We start from the raw sequence: 21,744 nt of genomic DNA, 5'->3' as shown, positions 1-21,744 counted from the left end.
CAATATAAAATAAATGCATTCTATGAACAGCCTTAGGTTACTTTTGAGGAACACAAATTTGGAAATTTGTCCAGAGAGCCTTTGTCCTTTTGGTTGGAGCACAGTTATGAACAAGGAGCCAACTCCCTCAGGGGTAGTATAAATGGCTTTTGACCCTTTACAATGTCTACTGTGTGGCTTTGTGAGGGTGAATTATCCTGTTTCAGGCACTTCAGTGAGCATTAAGCATGAATTGCCCCAGGTGGGTCATTTCCTGACTGCAACAGAATGTTTACTAGACAATCATTACCATAGCGACTTGGCGAGAATGAATGCCGTTCTCCACAGACAATGTCAATAATTAAAATAACAAAACACTCCTAAACTGGAAGGTTATAAACTCCATTATTACATTTACTGTTTTTATATCCTTTTTGCCTGTTGACTATCAACGACTTGGTGTTGAGTGTGTAGAGAATTGTTTGCATGAATCACTCTGTTGAATTGGCACATCTGCCTAAATATACAGTCACAAGTGCCATACAAATGTGTTTACATTTTCCTCCCACATCTACATGTATCATTCAAAACTGTCTTCTGCATTCTTATTCATTATTGTTTATGTGCCTGAAGGTAAATTCAACATGATAAACAGACATATAGGACATTTTGGATGGACTGTTTTAAAAGGATCATATTATTTATTTATTCACTTGGTGCGTATCTGATATTCAGATATATTAATCTAATAAATAGAGGTATTGGGATAGAAAGTCTTAGCTTTATTTGCCATCAAGGGCAACCTTGCTTATTATTATTGTCCCACTGTTGGTCAGACTTGCACTGTGCAGGTCAAAGCAATTGCTTAGAGATACTCTTATTCATAGATGTGTCTGTGGAACACACAAGTACACAATTGTGGTTGTATTGACAGTAATTGGACTCTGTTAGATATGGCTGCCTGTGCATGTTTTCTGCTTTGTACTCAGCACTGGTGTTAAAACAAAGCTTGAGGTCAAATAGGAGTCATGGTGATAGACAAAATAAATAAATTTGCTGAAACCATCTGCCACCCTTGCATTTTTGTGCTGCAGTTGCTTTTTGCTCCTGGACTGGTTATACTTGGTTTAGAATTTACCCATGGCTTCAAATGAACAAACAAATTGTCCTTCATTTGTTTTTTTTATTTTTTAGTTCACATTTAAAAATCTATTTAAATCAATCAAATTTTAATGTAACATTTTCCCTGAAATATAAATATTTCTTATGTTCTTATGTGTCACATCTCCTTTGCTGGCACAGATGAAGAAATGACCTTTATTGGGAATTGTGTAATTCATTTACTCCTTATGACTTCCACAGTCAATGTCCTATCGACACGTGAACCAGGCCCCACTCAAACATTAATAAACGCATGTGCGTTGTGGCCAAGTCTGTGTTGGCAAGTGTTCAAGGAGAGTCTGTGATCTCAAACAGCCATTAAGCTTTCATTGAATGTCTCCATAGAGGAAGCACTCTGGTTGCCAGTTAGGGACTGATAAGTCTACAAAAGGTCACTTCCTCTGGCTATTATTTTCTGCGTACTCTTGATTGCACAGAACCCGAACCCTGTTATATTTGCAAGTGCTATTTTAATGCAGGTCTGGAGCAAGACCCCCTCCATCTGTTCAGGTCTCTCTTCAGTGAATACAAAGAAGCTTTCTTTATTTTGGTTTTCCAAAAAATGTACGGCTTCCTGTTTGAGTTCAGAGTAATTTTGATTTTATTATTATACTTTGTAAGCAAAATGCATATGTACAGAGAGAATATCGAAGGAACAAGAAAGACATGAGTTTATTGTGTCAGGCACTTTTGCTTCTCTGTCCCACAGTGGGTACAACTGGAGCTCTTTCAGGTGCTCAAAAAGTGGTACGAACCTATTCTATTTTTTTTGCACTTGTTGGTTCACGTTTTTACCAAATGAGTGTTTCACAAAGAAACGCACAAAGAATAAAAAATTGCACTCTCTGGGACGGACTTAACCTCCGAATGAGCAAACACCACCCAGGTGAACTCGAGCCCCCGTGCTACTGAATAACTCTTCAGGGAGCGTTAATGATTAACCAATAGTAGCTCAGAGTACGATACACAACATTCCGCCATGTGACTGGACTCCGAGACAAGCATTGAACTTGGATTATTTATTCAGGAGGAAACGGTGCCCGAGCTGTTCAGAGCATCGGAAATTGGAAGGTTAAGGTGCTTGTTAATTGCCTTTGATCAGTCATTAATGCATTATTAAAGTCTTCAAAGGGAGTTCAAGTGGTTGCAAAGTATTGAATTGGAAGGAGAGAGCCAGATTGCACACTAATGAAACGTCTGACTTTGGTTGAACTTGTGGCATAGTCACTTGAAAGGGCGGTTGGAATAAGCAATGGAAAAAGGTTTGAATTTGAAGTGGAGCAGCATGCCAGACTGCAGGCATTTCTTTTGGTTCTGTCTGGGACATGCAAAATATTTGACAGCAGAATGACCCATTCAGATTGCGCTTCACTAATTAATTGTATTTTCCTCTCCCTGTATATTGTCTTTTTAGTGACAATCACAATAAACAGCCAAGCAATGCTGAGGCCTAGATGCAGCGGCAGTATATTTTGTACAAAATATTGGTTGTGAGACTTAGTGGTGACTTATTCAATAGCTGTGAGACATTTCATTTGATGAATTTAACAAAACCTTTGGGCAGAAATCAAAAACAATTGACTCAAAAGTGCATTTGTTACTCAAACAGACGAAGAACAGCCATCAGATTAAAGCTGGTTTAAATTCAAATGGTGCTGCATAAACATGCTTGTGAATTACTCAAAAGTGCATGCAATTGGAAAATGAAACATTAATTTAAACAATTTGAATATGCCTGCTGGTGTTATGGATATATTACCCAGCAGATGTTTCTTGCAAGAATATATTTTAAAGGGCTAGCTGGCTTAACAAGGTTCTGTTTTTTTGTCCAAATGTTTTGCAGTTTCTTTTGATAAGTTAAATTTAAACATACCCACACCCATTGTCTTTTCATGTGCGAAAAGCCTAGACCATATCTACTTCAGACGCACTTAAACAATTCTGAACTCCTTATTTGTCCATACCTGTGAAATGCAATTTATTTTAGAATGGAATAACGAAATAAATAAATTGCTTCACTGGCCCTACTTAGTCTGTTATTGGTCAGTCTACCCAACCAGTTGCATTATTTTAGCAAAGGTCTTTTTTAGGAGATTATAGTCACGGAGTGCACATGAGGTTTCAACAAATGTTTCAGACGTCACCTTTTCCTGAAATTTTCTAAAATCTTTTGGGTACTATGGAAAAAAAAATATATATAAGAATTCTTGTACTGCTGTAGGATATTGAGGCTTACCTCCAGGCAACCAATCAGATTACCATGCAAAGACATGTGCCCAGGACATTAGAGCCTTAACTCTGTCATTCTGCATAGGGTTTAGAGCATTACCCTAAGTAAACACTCCACTCTGCCCCCTAGAGGAATATGATGGCAGTAACTGTACTGCAGTACATGAGAAAAGTTGGCTTGTTTTCTTAACGTACAATGCTGTTACGATTAGTCCATGCAGACCTGAGAATCACTTTCATTAAATATAATTTTACTTGCTATCATTATTTTGAGGGACACCAACCGAGGCGTCGGTGTTGTAAGAAGAGGGGGGAGAGGAGGGCAGATTGTGCCTTCTTGAGGAAAACTAGATGAATTTACAGAGCCCTATGCCTGCACATGGCTCCTATTATTAGCATGTGATAAATAGCTTGAGAAAAATATGCTCCCACTAACAAACATACATTTAATGATGTCCCTGGATCTGGGCCCAAGGGGCCCCATCCTGTGCAGCTGTGCAATATGGCTACCAGTGTAGGGAGAGTATTCCATTTTCACTCGTACCTAAACCACTCAGAGAGATTGATGTGAATTCGGGAAAACATAAATCAATACAATGCTTCTGAAATTGTAGGTTTTTTTAAATGCTTAAAAGCAAGTAATATCTTCACTCCTGAACATTGGTGTTTTCAGCACCACAAGGAAATCGCAATAACTTGTAAATATTTAATATAATGTAAATATTATGAGAGTACGAGGTCTTCTTTATGGTTTTCACCACCCGGTGCCTTTGCCTACAATATAACATATATAGAACATAAATCAAAGTCAATTTAACTACCCCACGTACTTTAGAGCTTTAAATTTATATTTGTAGAAGTCTGTCTTTGTAATGGCAGACCTCCGCCCTGAATATTGCATTGTTTATGACTGCCGTGCTTTCCACTTTCAATAATTCAGTATTGCTTTGATGTTTATTTTTAAGATCCTTCTCCGAGGGCTAGTCCTTTTTACATATTCTGAATGTATACTTGTGCTCTACAGTCCTGCAATATTTATTGAATATTATTGAATAATGTTGTATTGAATATTTTAGGTGGCATAAGCAGATAAACTTTCTTGCTGAGGGCACATTGTTGTTTATTTTCCTTTGATTGAGGATTCGGCTTTAAGTCAACTGCTTTAAAAATTTGCTTCATTTTTATAGAAGAACAATCGAGCCTTTAAAGTCACTTTAAACCCAGTGCAGAAGATGGGAATAAAATAAACTTTCACTTAATGAATACCATCATGGCAGTGGACCTTGACCAACCTTGAACCGTTGTGATACCAGTGTATATTCACGCACCCATGCACGCCCACACATGCACACACACACACAGGCTTAATAATATTGAGACAAAGCATTCGGCCTCATGGTGATGTTGCGTGGTGAAATGACATGGTAAATCATGCCTCCTAATCCAGTGATTTTAGCGGCCCCTGATACAGACCATATCATTGCTCTTCGTGTTATTTTCCCTCTGTCTAGTTTTACTGTGCAGAAAAATTGGCATGCAGCACACATCTATATCTTCCACAAGTTGACATGGATTGCCTCCCTGTCAGAAAACTAAACTGACTGTAGATGCACCCTTTTCAATCTGTGGGCTGTGCCGTATTGCCGTTTTCTTTGCTTAGCTATGAGCAGTTTATGTGAATATGTCCCTATGGGTAATTTCAAAACAGCGGCACCAACCGCTCAGAGTAAAATGTTTTTCTCATTCAGGCCAAATTTACCTGGGCCAATTGTTTGGCGGCCATTTTGGGAAGAGCAAATGTCCCTGATTCCTGGTGAGTCAAGCAGAAGGAAGTGTGTGTAGGTTTGGCCAGAGACAATGTTCAATAGTACCATAGTCATTTTGTGATGGCCTCTAACAAATGGGAGTATAGCAAGAGCACACATCTGGATTTCTTCCTCTATTCAAACAAGTGGGGACTTTCTGAAACATTTCTTCATTGAGGTTAACTCAAGTCAAATGTTGGAAAAGGACTTTGACTGCACTTTGTTGAGCTGAAGATATTGTGTTCAATATTGGCCCAATATTTAATTTATCAATATCATTGTGGGGTCAAGGAGTCTTAAGTTAGGCACTCATTTATGTCTTCTGACAAAATCCTTTTTATCCAGTAACAGGATTGCCGGGAAATGTGGAAGTTTGGCTGGATTTATTCATTTTAAATGTACAGTCGAATCTTGTGGAAGGGTGACCCAAATAGATCTCTGATTTTAACCCACTCTGTATGAATATGAATTCCATGGCTGTGAACGAGAGGTGGTCTTATAGCAGTTAGATAGGATTTACATTTGGACCCTTTGGCCTACCTGCAAGGGTACAGACACTCAAGCAGGAAATACAGTAAAGCATCAAAGCAGCATATGCATGAGGAAAATTTCATTCAATTACTGTGCTTCCATTTTAGTGAGCTATCAGGCTTGTAAACATTTCTGTACACTTTCTGCGATGTTCCTCGCTGTTCTCTGAGCTGTGTCTCCTGTTTACTCAGCAGTGCTCCACTCTGCAGTGAAATTGCCTCATTATGCCATGCTAACTGCGCAAGCTTGGAATGTTGCCTGATTTCGGAATCGTGAGGTGCATGCATTGTGGTGGAATGTACATCCTCCTTGAATGGCTAACTCAGCTTTCAACAGAGATTTAACAACAAAAAAAAGACATTCACTTGGTTCTTTATAGGACCCCAGAAACAGAATTTCTGTTTCCTCACAATCATGGTTGTGTGGCCGTACCCCATGTTCTCCTAATTCTGCCGTAGCGGGAGGCGAGAAAAGTGTAGGCTCCATAGAAACACTTAGATGTCGTTCTTGGTCCTTCAGTATGCTTGCAGGGCTGGCTCTTCCTATATGCTCGTAATTAGGAGATTCTGCAGCTCAGCAGTGAAGTGTATTACCTAAGCATGCCTTGCTCTGCTACCCATATGTTTTGTATTGCTTTCGCTTTGCAGAATTTTTATTATTTTTTAAGTTTTTTTTTTCTTGCTGGAAGCACTGAGGTGTAGATACACATATACCTCCTCTGTGATTGACTGTGAAGGTGGACAACAAGCATTTCATATCTCCATAGGTACACTTGAATCCACAAGAGAGGAGACACTTTTTTGGGCACATACACATGCACAACTTTTGACACTTGTTAGACTGCATAGTAGACTGCTGTGAGCAGTGGCATATTCTACTTTTCTTTCAGGGAAGTGGCTCACTCTGAGGTAAAAGTTTGCACAGACGCTGTACAGACTTGGGGTGAAAGAGAGGGTATGTTAATTGGGATCCAAGGAGGATGGCAGAAAGGAGTATGCAATCTGATGTTATCTTTTCTGGATCCTGGCAGGCAGCCACGTCTTCCCATCACAGTAAACCCAGAAGCGTAATTGTCATTTTTTATCAGATTGAGAAACTGCTTCCAAGCACCTTCTATATCTAGCCCTATTACTCATTTAATTGGTACTTTACCAGGGTGTGAAATTAGCAGCAGTTGACTGGCAGGAATAGTAATAGATTTTTCCTTGATAAGGAGGCCTTGTGATTTATTTAATTTAAATCTTTCCTTTTTTCTGGTTAGCCAAGGACATGTCGCTCGGAATGGGGAGATGGCTGAACAATGTTAGTTTCGACAGTAACTGACAGTAAATGAGGTACCACTCAATCACTTCAATATTTACTCACACACCAATGAGAGGAGAATGCTTTGAAAGTTGTGGAACTGTGTACTGGAATAGAGGACAGGAAGGAAAACATTCCTTGTTGACGTGACCCCTGTGGGCTGGGCCTAATTTTAGATGAGCCACTTGGTCCTTTTTTGGTGCATTAAATTGTTGCGTGTTTACATTAATTGATTTATTAATCCAATTTTTTTTTTTTAATCTAGTGCTGCCTTCAAGCTCTCTTGTCATATGTCCTTGCCAGGGCCCAGTCCACAACAGCAGATGGCAGATTAGCTAGGAAATGACCCATGTTTCCGCTTGTGTGACCAATCACAGCTGACAGCAGCAGCGCACCCTGCACAAGCCTGTGGGTCTGTTGGTGGTGCTGGTAGGAGGTCCAGCTCCGCAAGAGCGGCTCTGAGGCTCTCACCACCTGGCCTTCCTCCTCTTGGTTTTTCAGCTTGAAGATTGAGGAACAATAGTAGGTGGGACATTGATAAGTCTGACACGTGGGGATTGGTTGTCGGGGGGGGGTGGTTGATGCAGTTGATCCAAACCTGATCATAATGTCACAAAGTTGAAAAACAGGTGGCAAATTTATTGAACATGCACATCATTGGCTTTAAAAGTCCCAGGTGCAAGACATGCATCTTTAACTGCCCACATTCCTACAGGCTTATATAACCCTTTTGAAATAGTCTGGATACTTCGGGGGCGACATAACTCAGGAGGTAAGAGTGGTTGTCTGGCAGTTGGAGGGTTGCCGGTTCGATCCTTCGCCCTGGGCGTGTCATAGTGTCCCTGAGCAAGACACCTAACCCATAATTGCTCCCAACGAGCTGGTTGGTACCTTGCATGGCAGCCTTTCACCGTTGGTGTATGAGTGTGTGTGTGAATGGGTGAATGAGAGGCATATATAGCGCTATATAAATGCAGTCCATTTACCATTTACTTAGCGCTCCTTTGTCAATGTGCAGCCCCTGATTATGATAAATTAGCCTCTTAGGTGAAGCTGCAGCACCGCAGTGAAAAAAATGGCTTTCCTTAACAGGGTTGCAGTGCTTACTTTACATGGGCTGTGTAATTGCATGAGGGCTACCAATCACCCTGAAGAGATGGCAGGTTTTCAATCCTCTGTTCCAGATAGGTTGTGAATGCCTAATGAGGGTTATGAATGGGAAAGCCAGGTCGCATTTAAAGGCCTGTCTATTTTGGAAGATGTGTGATGGCTAAAAAAAGTAAAATATTGTGACCGTCCTTCATTCGTCCTTCTTGAAATATTTGCTCCCTCCCAGGACTGAGGTTTCATTAAACCCCAGTGCTCTGTATCGTTCCACGGCAGTGGTGCCATGTATGTGCCCCATCTTTTACGTCTGTTACCACAGCAGAAGAAGAGCACAGGAACCTAATTTAAATATTTAAAAAATTTGAAAATGTATTTAACCTTTATTTTTAGCAGAAGTCCCATTGAGATTGAATAATCATGTTTGCAAGAGAGACCTGGCCATGAGGCAGCACAATCAATAAAAAAACATGTAATAAGACTTCCATTGCCGGGCAGTCCCATCTGAATCTTCCCAGTGTACACTTGCTTTCCTAGCTCCATGCCAGGTTTTGTTCAACACGATGTATTATTTAGATTCCTCTGTACTATGAAAGGGAGCCTGCACTTGTGAAATCTGCATAGCTTGCAGGCACTGGGAGAATATATTGCTCCATCCAAAAGTGAAAGGAAAAACTTTCACGGGGGTGTGTTTAGCGAAAAGCAGACGGTGGTTTCCTAGATCTTTGTGTGACCGGTCAAGGGATATGGGTGTTCTGCTGCTATGAATGAGGTGGCGGTTTTCCAGCCAAGAGCAGGAAAATGCAAGCTGAGACTCCTGACAGCGAGGCCCCTCCCATCCCTGACAGGAATCTCAGAAGTTCCCGTGTCACCGGGGAAAGTACAGGAGCTTTGAGCCATCAGAAAGCCTTCACTGTGCGCACAGACTCTGTTCCATGCTCATAAATACTCCATGCCTTCATAAAGGCTTGTGTTGTCAAGCTCTTGAGTTCAAAAGTGCATGTGCATGCAGTGCACATGTATCCAAACCACAAACTGCCACAGCCACATACTCGCTTACATATTTCTCTCTTTCAAGTTCCTGAAAAGAGTCCTTCACTTAAGAACCCGAACCAAGGACAACGTGTGTGGGTGTGGGTGGAATATCAGGCAGGGCTGTATACCCTGTGTCCATATTAAGTGAGCGCAGTATATCTGGGGTCCATGCTGAGTGACCATAGTATACCCTGGGTCCATGCTAAGTGACTGTAGCATACCCTGGGTCCATTCTAAGTGACTGTAATATGCTGTGTTGTTGTTAATTGTATTTCATTGACCCCCCCTCCCCCCGCCCCATTTATTTATTTTTTATTTTGTTTTATGATCCTTATTATTATCTTGTGGAGTCTGTTGCCGGCCATATCAGTACAATGTAAAAAGGTTTCTGTTGAGCCTAACTAGTGCAAAAGGATGGCTGTTGCATTTTAACTGAATACATGTCCCTCATATTGAGTCATTGGCAGCTGCAGTGGGAGTGATGTGTTGGAATAGGGGGAGGAACAGGTGAGAGAAGAGGGGTGCTGGGGTGGGCTCTTTGCAGCATGTCATGTCTGTACCATGATGCTCCGTATTCAAATGTTGTAGTGGGGGAAGGATGAGACTGTGAAAAAGCCTCCCATAGATGACGGCTCTCCTTGAGCCCTGCCAAGCGAAGTGGATCACATGACAGCCCATCACCGTGCTCCGGGGGAGGTGTGCTGCTGCTCTCCTTTTTTGTTTGTCAGTAATGACCTGTGCTGCTACTGTGCACCACTATCCCATGTCAGCATTATTTCACATTGGCTGCGATTTTTCTCAGCGTTGAAATATGTAAGCTGGAGGTTATTTATTTTGAATACTTTGCTCAGTGCTGTTACAGGATGTATGACATTCGTTATTTTTTGTATCCGTGACAGAAAACCAAAGGTTACATCAGTAGCTTGTTGCCTGACTACCATTTCTTGGAGGGTTCACATATGCAAAACTAAAAATTGAGATTTTTTAATCTAGTTAACACCAAGGTGTGAGTGTTCAGATATTCTTCGTGAGTTTGAGTACCATTGTTCTGCTAATTGATAGACTAAGCAACACTTTCTCTGTTTGTATAGGATTTTCATTTTCACGTGTACAGTTGGTGAAAGTCCTTCATGACAGCTAGTGTATGTGTGCCTTGGATTTGAGTGGAACACCACCTTTCAAAGTGAAATATCTTTCTTGTTTACTCCCTGCTGCAAACCATGGTTTGATATTCACACATATTGCATAAACCGTGGAGACCACGGTAAACTCCTTCCCCCTGAATAGTTGATTACTGTACATGTGTGATCATTTCAGTGTCCTTTCAGAACTGATTCAAGTATAAAATCAGTAAGTACCATACAAATTGAAGATATTAAGTTGAAGATAGCTGAAAACGTGAATAAAGGCGGTACCACTCCTGATTGAAGAGTGGGGCTTAATGAGGCCCAAAAAAAGTTTGTTTGGTGGAAGTGTCGGTGATTGATGGCACATGCTGACTCCGCCCATCACAGGCTTCATGCTGACTCACTCTTCCATTGCTACTTACCACCTTCCTCCAAAAACATAACAGGGTTTCTTGCTGAAAAGTGAAGTGGTCGCCACAGTTTCTTTCCTTCCTACACTGACAGTTTGGCAGCAACGGGGAATTGTCCTGTGGTGAGACTCATTCTGTTACGGTGGTTTGGTTCTGACTGTAATGGGGAGCATTTAAGGCAAAATTTAAGGACATGATTTTTCTTTTTGGCATTTGGGCTATTTTTCACAAGGTTCCAGCAGCAGGCCTTGGGTAATGAGTCATCATTACAAGCCTCAAATCAAACTCTGCGGTACATTTATGGGGATGTTTCTCTTCAGATATGTGCATGGTTGCTCTTGAGAGGCACTGGTGCATTGCATGTTTTTGCCACGGTTTTGATTTTTTTTCTCACCGTCAGGTTAAATCAGGGGACCAGTACATGAGTTCCTATGGTATTCGCCTGCAGTCTCTTTTAATGTCCAGACCAGCTGAGATTTGCCAGACATTGATCTAATGGAAAGCGAAAGGGCAGCACCCACACACTGGCCTCCAGCACGCACATGCCCTCTGTGCCTATGGGTACCCCGAGACACATGCTTATCAGCAGAGTAATTTACAGTCTGTAATCTACAGTGAATGATAAGAACTCTGTTTGGGGATAAAATGCATGGTTTTCCCCATTGGGTTTTTCTTGTAGTTATTTCTGGCATTTATCGTAAGAGGCTGTTTCCTTTTGACTTCCTTATAATACAGTCAAACACAGAAGCCAATCCAAGTGTGCATTCCAGCTCCTCAGCGTCGCCTTACGACATCTCTGAAAGCTGGAAATGACCTTCGGCCATTCAATGAAGGGGCATGGCGAGATCTGGAAAAGGGACACAGTTAGTGTTAACCTCTGTTCCAGAGGCTTCATCAGAGGCGGGTCTGAGGCAAAGTTTTTTGCTTTGGTTGATCTGTACTCTGGTCATGTTTTCTATGCAGTATGAAAGTCCAGTCCGAAGAAATTGATTTTTTTTTCTGTAATCCATCGACAGTAATTCTTTAACATGGATTATAGTCTATAGTCACATATAGATTATATGTTTTCAGCCTTTACTTAATCAAAAAATGTATTATTTAATAATGGAGACTGTCCTGATCTATATGTGGCATTGTGAAGCCAACATTTTGCTAAAATATGAACTGATATCTGAGTATGTGTTCTGTGTATGATTCATACATAGCTTTGCATGTTGATTTAGGGCCATCCATTGTTGCTTCCTTCCTTTACAGAAGGAACGTTTCTTTTTCGAATATCTAGATCAGATTCACTGCTATTATGCTAGGCTGTTGAAAAGTAAATTTTTAGTGTTACAAGAGCCCACTGCTTGTTTGAGAAGCATGCAGGCATCCAGCTTTTTCCTCCCAATGCAGTATGGCAGTGATTGACTTTCAGTTCCCACATGTTTCTTATGCCAGCGTTTCCAGCATTGTGGTGCAGGGAGGAAAGACAATAAGCTTATCGGACATTACGGAACGTGTTCTCATTACCCTCCACCAGAGAAAGGCCTTTTCCTGGTCACATTGTAAATATGCATTTGCCCTGTCCTTAAGGTGCGGAGTGTGTGTAGCACTGAATGATGCAGGCGGTTTGGAGAGGAAGCCATTACAGCTTCTGCATGAGACAAACAAACACAGACCGCTTTCTCAACCAGTTGCCGTGTGCATTTTTATTTTTGCTGTGCACTGTTGTTTTAGAGAAATTTAATTGGAACATTGTCCTCCTCTTTTTGCTGAGTGCTTGAGGGGCAGTCCATTGCATTTCTGCCTTCTTCCACATGGGTCTAGAGCAGATCTGTGGCTAATCTACGTTCCCCCTGAGATTTTTGGGGAGAAATACCCTGTTGCTGGAGGCCTTTCACAAAGATGGATTCAGTAATAGGCTATTGACCCCCCAGTGGGGAGGCAGGTCGAGAGGCTGTTTGTCACTGCTGCCTGGCCCCGCACTGTCTCCTCTTCGCCATCGGCCCATCTGTGGGGGAGATTAGCCATCGGGCATGCTCGGTTGCGCTCAGGCCTGCGGTGACTCCTCCAGTTGCATCCCAGTCCCGCGTCCTCTGTCCGAGTGCCCTCTCCTCCCCCTCTGAGCCATGTCTAACCCTGCAGAGCAGCAGGTAGCCTGTTTCAGAAGAATGGGATATAGGAAGTGAGTTTTTTTTATTCTACAGGAAATGGGAGGTTTTGCTGCCCGCGTACACACCCGTACCCGTACCATCCATCTGATTCAGTCTGAACCCTGGATCCTTAAGAGCTAGAGAACAATTAGCTGGCCTCATAACGGAATGTTTTAACTTTGCTGCAGTATAGATGAACTTTAGCTAATTGGACATTGCTACACAATGATCAGGGCGAAAGCATTCTAACTTTGGGCCATCGGGCTCCTTTTGAATCTCCATTACCTTCCTGCCCTTCATTTTCTACGTGTCTTGCACTTCTGCCATCTTCGATTCAGACATGTAGTGACAGCGGGTCCTGAGTCAAAGATTCCATTTATCTTCCATTGATGAGCCTTCACCAGAGTTCTAATGAGCTGTGCCACTGTGGCCTGCCTGGAATCAATGCTTCAACCTACACTACCCGTAACTCTTTGTATCAAGGGGATATCATCGGATTCCTAAAATGGGGCCCTGTAGAATCTATAGTTCCCTGCAGTACCCCAGTATTCCTGATGGAATATGGCACCTGCTTCCATAGTCATTAAATTATCTTTAAGATGTGTTCAGAATTTTTATTGTTATTTTGGCTGTTTCTTTGTTTGTGTTTGCATTCATTCACTGTTTACATGTATTTAATTACTTATGCAAAAGCATCATGCTTGCCATGCACAGAGAATAATTGTGGTTAGTCAAGGATGTTCAACTTAATTAAGAAGGCTTTGGGGAACTGAACACCAGCTTGGAATTGCATACCATTGTTCCAAAGAATTCTTAATAAATCTCTCATTACTTTGTCTCAGCTGACAAAACCCTGAATAAATATAAAATATACAAATAAACACTCACTATTGTTTTTTACTGTAATATCCAGATCAGTACAACAGTAGACTCACTTGTCTCTTTGATATAGACAGACATCTCTCACCACTTAAGTTTCTATTGGAGCAAAGGCTCTATGCACCGTTTACATGTGTCTGTGGAACACCATGTGCCTCTCCCTTCTCTTTGTGTCCTTTGGATAACTTTCCCATTTCGGCTTAGCCACCGCTACAGGGAGAGAAAGGGTTGGTATAGGAGGGCATTCAGGGAGATAATGCATTGTTACACAACCCTTCCTTTGGGCTATGCTAAAGTGGGAGTGGGAGAGTAGGCATATTGCAGTGTGAGGGACTTCATGTATTGCACTTAATCTTAAAATAGCACCAGCGTGAGTACCAGAATTACAGTTATTTAAAAACAAATATATATATATATATATATATATTTTTTTTTTTAAAGAAACTTCACTGCGCTTATGCATTTATTTCTCCATGGAGTGCGCTGGGTGTGCGTCATAATTAATGGCTGTGTTGAGCATTTCACCAAACTAAAATTATGCATGTTATTTGTGAGCTGTCTGACATGCACCATGATAATATCCACCAAACCAGGGGGATGTCACATTTGTATACATTACTGTCCAATAACACTAAAGTCCCTTTGTGTTTCTGCAAACAACAAAGAGCTAGCATGTCGTCCAGGAACAGCTGGCATAATTTGAAAGGAGACGCTGGCCACAGAGGGAAATGGAGCCCAAAATATCAGCTCTGCTCCAAACACACAGATGAATGGGAGGCAAGCTTCAGTCTTTCCCTTGTCCTCCCTAAAATATTTTTTGCGGTGGTTACTGAGGTCCAGTTTGTACCCTCTGGGTTTGGCAGGCCATGAGTATGGACCAATGGAAAAGCCTGATTGGTGCTTTTTGTATATTCGTAGGGCAATCGAGAATGAACGACAACATGGCTGCAGATTTCGCTGTCACAGAGACTTTGTCCACGCTTGTATTCATGCACACACACACACACACACGGATGGACACTCACACCACAGTGGTACAGACATGCACGCAACATTCAACCGGCGCAACTGGGTAACCAAGGAGCGTACAGGAGTGGTAAAATAAACTGAGCTGGAAGTGATCACACACAACACACACGCACACACACACACACAGTAAGCTGCACATTCACTGATCGAAAATGAGATGGTAATAGGTAGGTAAGAATGGGGAGCTCACCAGAATAACAGTGGTGCCTTTGTTGCAATTATTTATGCAGTCTTCATTCAACAGTCATTTGATTCTTTTCCCAAAATGCATTTGGTTTCATCATTCATTTGCGCTAATTCCCTGGTAATATCTTTCCTGAGAACTCATTTACCTCAGGCAGCAGCAGATTCAGGCTAATTTATTTTCTTTTATCCATCCAAATTCACTGTTCTCAGGATCTTTATGTGTAGAAGAGCTTTTTGCAATGTGTGACCTTTGGGAACCTCTATATCAGCCTTGTAGCAATTTATGACAAGACTGTGCATAACATATTAATCTACAGCAGCTATTCTGATCATTTTGCTTCAAAGAACTGAGCCACTGTTGTTGTGGTCATCAGCTATTCCAGCAACCGTTATGTTTTCCTTGGGGTTTTTCCCCCTTGTATCATCTGTGAGAGCACAGAAGTACTGTCAAAATGACAGTATCCTCGGATATTGAGGGAACGTTGTACGCTCATGCAAAAAAAATTGCCTGGCCAGTAAATTTCATCACTGCTGCAATTAACAGTTGTCAAAACCCTTCTCATCTATATTCGGGATGCGTTCCCTTGATGTTCACCCGACCTCTAGCTGCTCGGCTATCAGGGATGTCTTGTTGATGGACTTCTATTGTGTAGCTGCTGTCATGAGCGTCTGCTGGGAACAAAAGGAAGACCCTGCTCAATCACCTTATCTCTCCAGTGCTTCCTGAATGTGTAAGGTAGGAGCCAGCCACTCCAGCCTCTGCACTGGGGTCAGTGTGTGAACGGCTTTGATTGTCAACTCCCGTGAGAGCGGATATGGAATACCTCTGCTTGGTCTGAGAAAGCCAGAAAGAGTTTCTGGTGCCTGATATAATGCTTTGTGTTCATAAGGCTGCATTAAAGTAATAGCATTTAAGAGAAATAAAAAATCCGGTAATGAGAGAGAGAGAGAGAGCTATGCATGTGTGAGTGCTCAGTGAATCAGCCTCTTACTGTATCAGTGTCCCTGTGCAGTTCAAAACCATTGCAGATAGCTCTGTCTCTCTGCTGATTTTCTCTTACTGTTTTGGCTTTATTACTTACAAGACTGCAAACAAGCTGGGGGGGGGGGGGGGGGGGAACTTTAAGCACAACTATGCAAATGCTGTCCTCAGAAAGTGTGCTGGACCAAGGCTGTTCTGAACTACAAAGTTGTCTGTTAAGCAGCTTGAATTATTTGGGTGTTTTGGTGACTCGCTTCACTGCAAACACTGCAATATATATGCGTCAGTTAAATTTTGCAATGCCTCTGGTGACCTACTTTAAAAATACATCATATGAGACTGCTCACAGGTTTAAAAATAGTGTCTTTTTCTCTATGTATGTCAGAACAGTGAAACATGTATAAACTCTGCGGTGTTATAGAGGATGACTGGTAGATACAATAGCTGGGGAATGAGCCTAGTTGACATTACAGTGCTGAACTTGCTTTAAGATTGGCATTCAAGCAGAACTGAAAGGCCAGGCCAAACCTCTGAACTGTGTCTGGTCCTTTTTTGCCATCATTTGAAGTGCTGTGAAGTTAATCACAGGTAATCCTGAGCCTGGTAGGGGGTGGGGGAGGGGGGCAATCCATCTTAATCATTCCAGCACTGTCAGGCCAGAAGCCGCATGCAGCCAAAGTACGGGGTTCTCTCTAATGAGTGTACAGGCGCATTGAGTTGGAAGGTCATGTTTATTTTATTTTCTTCTCGGATGCCCCGAATGGCTATTTGTATTCATATGTGCACCGCAGCTGCTGGCTTCACACATATCTCTCTGCTAATGTACGGACTTGCATTAGGGTTTCAGTGCAGTCTGGGGGATTCAGGTGATCTCACATGTTTTGAATCCATGTGAGCTTCTCCCCTGGACTGGCCAGACCTACTCAAATGGGACCACCGGGAATTTATTACAAGTCCCCCTAGCCAACAACCCACCCCCCGCCCCACCCCCACCCAAATATTTATTTCTGCAGGTTGTGAAGTAGATCTACTTACAGTATGAAGACATGATGCATCAGAGTTTTATTTTGTTGTAGGAAATATTGTTGATTTAATTCTATCAAGTGATATGTGTATTTTGCAGAATCCATTTTTAGGAACAACTTGCATGGCTTTCATTTAAAATGGCATTCATTTTGGCAATTAGCAGAATGTCAGCTGATTAGGTGCTTTACTACTGGGCTCAGTTATAGTGACTCATCTACTGCACATGCAAACTCTGAAAACGAGGGCAGGTTCCACAGTCCGAGTAGCCTACATTTCCTTCTGGAATATGGAGATTCCTTTGTTGGGTGATATAGAGATTGGACTATAGGGTATATGGAGATGGGACTGTAAGGTATATAGAGATTAGACTGTTTACTATATAGAGACTGTAGGGTACTGTAGGGTATATAGAGATTGCCTGTAGGGGGACAACAGCCAGCAGTTTGACCGGTCTGTCTGCCAGAGGTGTGGTCACGTGCCTCTGAGGCCCTGGGAGGTAGTGTGAGAAGAAGATGGACAGTCTTCAGGGACAGACTTTTGCCAGATGTCAGTTAAACATTAGTCTGCTCTGTCCATAAGCGAACTCATAACTCATAATCCCCCACCCCCACCCCCCCATGACCTCAGAACACATCTCGCGGCCACACAAAAGATGCTGGTGTCCACGGGAAAAGCAACCTCCTGGGCCTTTTTAATCAGTTGGTTTTGGGTAGCGTGCTCCCAATTATCGGTCCCCTTAAGCTGTGTTCACTCCAACCCCTGCTCTGACCCCCCAGTCGTCCAGCACCCCAGTTTGATCTGTCCTTTCATCAACATGCTTTCCCCTTTTTCATGTGTGTTTATTCTTCAGGCGGAAGTTTTCTGCATTTCTCAGCAGGGTCTCGTAGTGGCGGAGACTTTTAACAGGGAGATCAAAGCGACGAGGCTGTGACTTGAGCAGGATTATTCGGGATTGGCTACCACCATTAGGATCCACACTTTTCTCATTTTTTTTCCACAAGCGCTCCCTTGAGCTAAGAGGCAATTATGCAGTGGTGTGGCATAATATTTCATCCACCCCCCCCCTCCACTTTGCACTACTGTGAGACAGAGCCAGCTGCTTGCAGCTTCATACCACCAGAGAGAAGGAAGGAGGGAGAGGAGAGGAGAGGGAGAGAGGGAAGGAAGGCAGGCATATACCTTTGAGCAAGGGGTTTGTTTTCTCTTTCTACTTTTTCCCCAAATGCAATAAAGGCAGGTAACGCCCTGGAGCCGCAACTGCTCCCTTCTATCCAGAGACACCGCTGAGCATCTCAGACTTCTTAGTACGTATGCTGCATAGACCGCATCACTTCCCTCATTGTGCTGAGTCCTCTATTACCATGCTCTGTTTTTTTCCTAGCCGGATGATAGAAAATTTAACAATCACACAGGTGGAATTGTGCATTATTTATTGCACGTTTACTGTTACTTGGTGCTGACTTGCTGCCTGGGTGGTTTAAAAAGTAGGCAATTCCTGGGGTCTTGAGCAGGTTTTGGTTCACTCACACAGGTGCTTGAGTACCGGGGTCTGTCCTCTCCATACTCACAGCCAGAACATCAGCAAGAACCAGGCCTTTATAATTTACTTCTCCTGTCAAATATGAGGCATTTCATAGCCAGGACTGCTGCAGGCAGTTGTAAGCTTGTTCAAAGATGGCTACACCCTAGTGTTAGTGGCAACAAAAACATGAGCATAGCTTATTTCTCTACCAACTATGGGTCAATTTCAGATTTGAATGCAGGGTCATATCTTATCTAAGGTGAATAACAGAACCAGAGTCATATTACTGAGTGCTTCACATCCGCTTTAATAGTGCTTAGTTCCACAAATCAAGTAATTGGATGTCAAAGGTGCAGAGTCTGTAGACATGTTGGGCTGAAACCTTGTGTATTACAGCATAATGCAATAGCAATCACAAAGTTCTGTACTTGCTGAGATGTCAGAAAGTGTCTTTAATTTATTTGTATTGTAGCCAAACTAAACTCACTTTAAAATCACCAAAAGTCTCATTTCCACAAAGTTACTTTTTCAGTTGCACATAAACTGAGGTGTGAGTAGAGGTAGATGTCATTTTTTCTGTCCTCAACAGCAATAACGTTGCATTTTGTTCCAATGAACTGTAAGAACATTGCGTTTCAAGGCTGCTTGATGTAATAGAGCCCCAGGAGGTTATAAAGAGCAGGCTGGATGCTGAATCTCAGTATGCCTTTGAGAGTGCTGAACACATTTCTTTTTAATTTAGTCGCTGCAATCCCACATTACAAAATGGCAATTACTGATTGGCAAAAAGTGGTTGCCGTTTATCATTGAGAAATTCTAGCAAAAATTATGATACTTCCATTATTCATTTAATTATTTAAATATGTTGTATGTGTCTTTGGCCCAGTTTAAAAATGTGCTGCAAAGTTGCATAAAGTTGCTATTATTCTAGTGTTGTTTGAGCTGTGACCATGTTAGCATTTAGACCAGGGCACACATTCCCAGCAGCTGTTTATTTAAATAGCAGCAAAGCTTGGAGTATGCCGTGTTCAGCGCTGGCCCCAGAGGACCATTAGATCCTCTAATATCGGCATTATTTTCTGGCTGGGAATCGCTTCAGCAATACGATACAGAGAAACTTGCAAAAACTGTGTCATGGTGAAAGGGAAACGCTGTGTACAAAAACCTGTGACAAATATATTGCTGCGCTGGAACATGTCCTTTTGTGGTTTTGTATGACTTGCACAGTGCACATTTAATCTGTTGCCCAGTGGCACTGCAGGTTTGAGCTTTGTCTTTTTTTTCTTCTTTTCTCTCCCTTCCTGTCAGAGATCCGAGGTGGGTGGGGACCGAAGGACGGCCCAGGGCGGCAGCAGCTGCCCCTGTACGACACGCCCTACGAGCCGACGGAGAACGGTGGGGACCTGGACCCGGAGCGCTCTCGCTGCCCCCGGGAGAGCAGGCTGCCCCAGGACGACGAGAGGCCCCCCGAAGAGTACGACCAGCCCTGGGAGTGGAAGAAGGACAGGATCTCCAAGGCCTTTGCAGGTACAGATGGACTGAGCGGCTCCATTAGGAGGCCATTTTACTGCACTGCACTGCTGGGCTGCGCTGCGCTGCTTAATGTTCACTGATCTTTCAGGTGCTGCTTTTTGCAACAGCCAAATCTGGATGGGTTGCTTGTAACGGGGCGCTGCCTTCCTCTGTGTTTGTTTGTCTTCAGACATATTTGTGTTTTTCGTTTGCATTCCCGTATATTATGCGCTGTTCACCTGTTGAGTGGAGGCTTGTCTTGCCTTGCTGTCTGTGGGTGATTCCAGCTCAGAGAGAAGCCATTATGTGCCTTAAACTCTTGGGTTAAGGGAGGACTGCCCGTGTGTGTCTCTTTACAGTCGCTGTCTGGGGAAAAAAAAAAAAACAGTGTTTTTTCTGTGTTGGAGAGAGTGCCAGAGTGGCTAACACAGCTATAACTGAACAGGGCTTTTCTAAATGGAAAAGGTGATAAAAGAAGAAAATGGGGCAAAGTGAGGGAATACAAAATCAGGCCTTTCATCGATTTGCACATTTTGCCATTTAAATCCTTGAAAGGTTTTTTTTTTCTTTTTTCTTTCCTTTTCCCTGCTTTTCTTTCCTCTGTTTTTCCTTGAATAGCCCTGCTTTGTTATGACTGCATTAGCTACGAGGGCACTGTACCCGCCATTGGATCAGACTCCCAGAAGAGAAAGGAAGACAGCGTCACTAAACCCCCCAAAGGTACCGGAGCAAACAGGCCAAGGGAGGCCTGGGACGCCTGTCTGTCTGTCTGTCTGTCTGTCTGTCTGTCTGTGTGTCTGTGTGTCTGTCTGTCCGTCTGTCCATTTGTCTACATGTCTGTATGGCTGAGTTGGTCTGCCTTATGGCAGATCTTAATGTAATGAAACCAGAATACTACTGTGATGTGCAGTGCTTATTGCCATTTTGTGCTGTCTGTTTTTTCCCCTTTGATCAGTTACTATTTATCTTAAATGCATTAAGGGTCTTTTTCACTGGCACATGTATGATGCAAATTGATAGGCTTCTTGCTTATTGCTCCTAGTTGTTGTTTTTATTTACTATTTTTTAAATAAGCACAGGATTTTTAAACTGTGTCATCTGCAAAATGGTATATTTTATGCTTTATGAGAATGAATTTTGTTTCAAGTGGGACATGGGGATTACTGCTGTACATTTGATGATTCAGGGAAACGTCAGGTCTTAACCCTTTTAAATAAAGTAAGTCCAACAGATGCATGTCCAGCAAACTTCACTCTGATGCCCTGTCACATGTAATTGTGAATACAGTATTAAGGACAGATTTATTCAGAAAAAATGTGTCTACAAGGTGCATAAATAGTGAATATGGTAGTATGTATTTTAGAAAGTTAACTACACCATAATATTATTTTGCATTTAAGCATCCATTTGCTCCTAAATAAATTTAATCAATTAGTGAAATGCACTGTTGGACTTAACTTACAGCTAATGAACATGAACACCTGAATACTTCCCAGCATCTGCTCTGCCCTGTACTCTCACCTTTGGCCAGGATTACCAAGTATCTTCTGAAAGAAGCAAATCACATCCATTCAGGGGACCTGCATATTGCTTGTTGTCATTAGCCGCGTTTCCACCGCAGGAACTATACCCCGGAACTAGGAACCTTTTGAGGAACTCAGTGCGTTTCCACCGCAGGAACTAGGGTCTAAATGTAGTTCTGGGGGCTTTGTTTTACCCCCCAAAACGTTCCTGCTCGGGGGGTAGTACTTTCCGAAAGTACAGGAACCTTTTGGGTGGAGCTTGCAGCG

At 42.4% G+C, this 21,744-nt stretch overlaps 1 protein-coding gene across 4 annotated transcripts in view; it reads left to right on the top strand.

The window, feature by feature from the left end:
• LOC118215667 (SH2 domain-containing adapter protein D-like) overlaps nucleotides 1-21,744 on the top strand; it is a 70,135-nt gene that overhangs the window by 28,911 nt on the left and 19,480 nt on the right. For 2 of the 4 annotated variants that reach the window (XM_035396605.1, XM_035396608.1), the window contains exons 3-4: nucleotides 19,751-19,969; nucleotides 20,573-20,674. In XM_035396605.1, the coding sequence (XP_035252496.1) occupies nucleotides 19,751-19,969; nucleotides 20,573-20,674 (321 nt within the window). The remainder of the gene's footprint in view (nucleotides 1-19,750; nucleotides 19,970-20,572; nucleotides 20,675-21,744) is intronic. The other 2 variants (XM_035396607.1, XM_035396606.1) reach the window with 1 other exon arrangement.

This window comes from Anguilla anguilla, chromosome 16 (assembly GCF_013347855.1).
Source record: "Anguilla anguilla isolate fAngAng1 chromosome 16, fAngAng1.pri, whole genome shotgun sequence".
Taxonomy (NCBI): domain Eukaryota; kingdom Metazoa; phylum Chordata; class Actinopteri; order Anguilliformes; family Anguillidae; genus Anguilla; species Anguilla anguilla.
The sequence above is the reverse complement of the archived record's forward strand: the minus strand, read 5'-3'. Positions and strand labels throughout refer to the sequence as shown.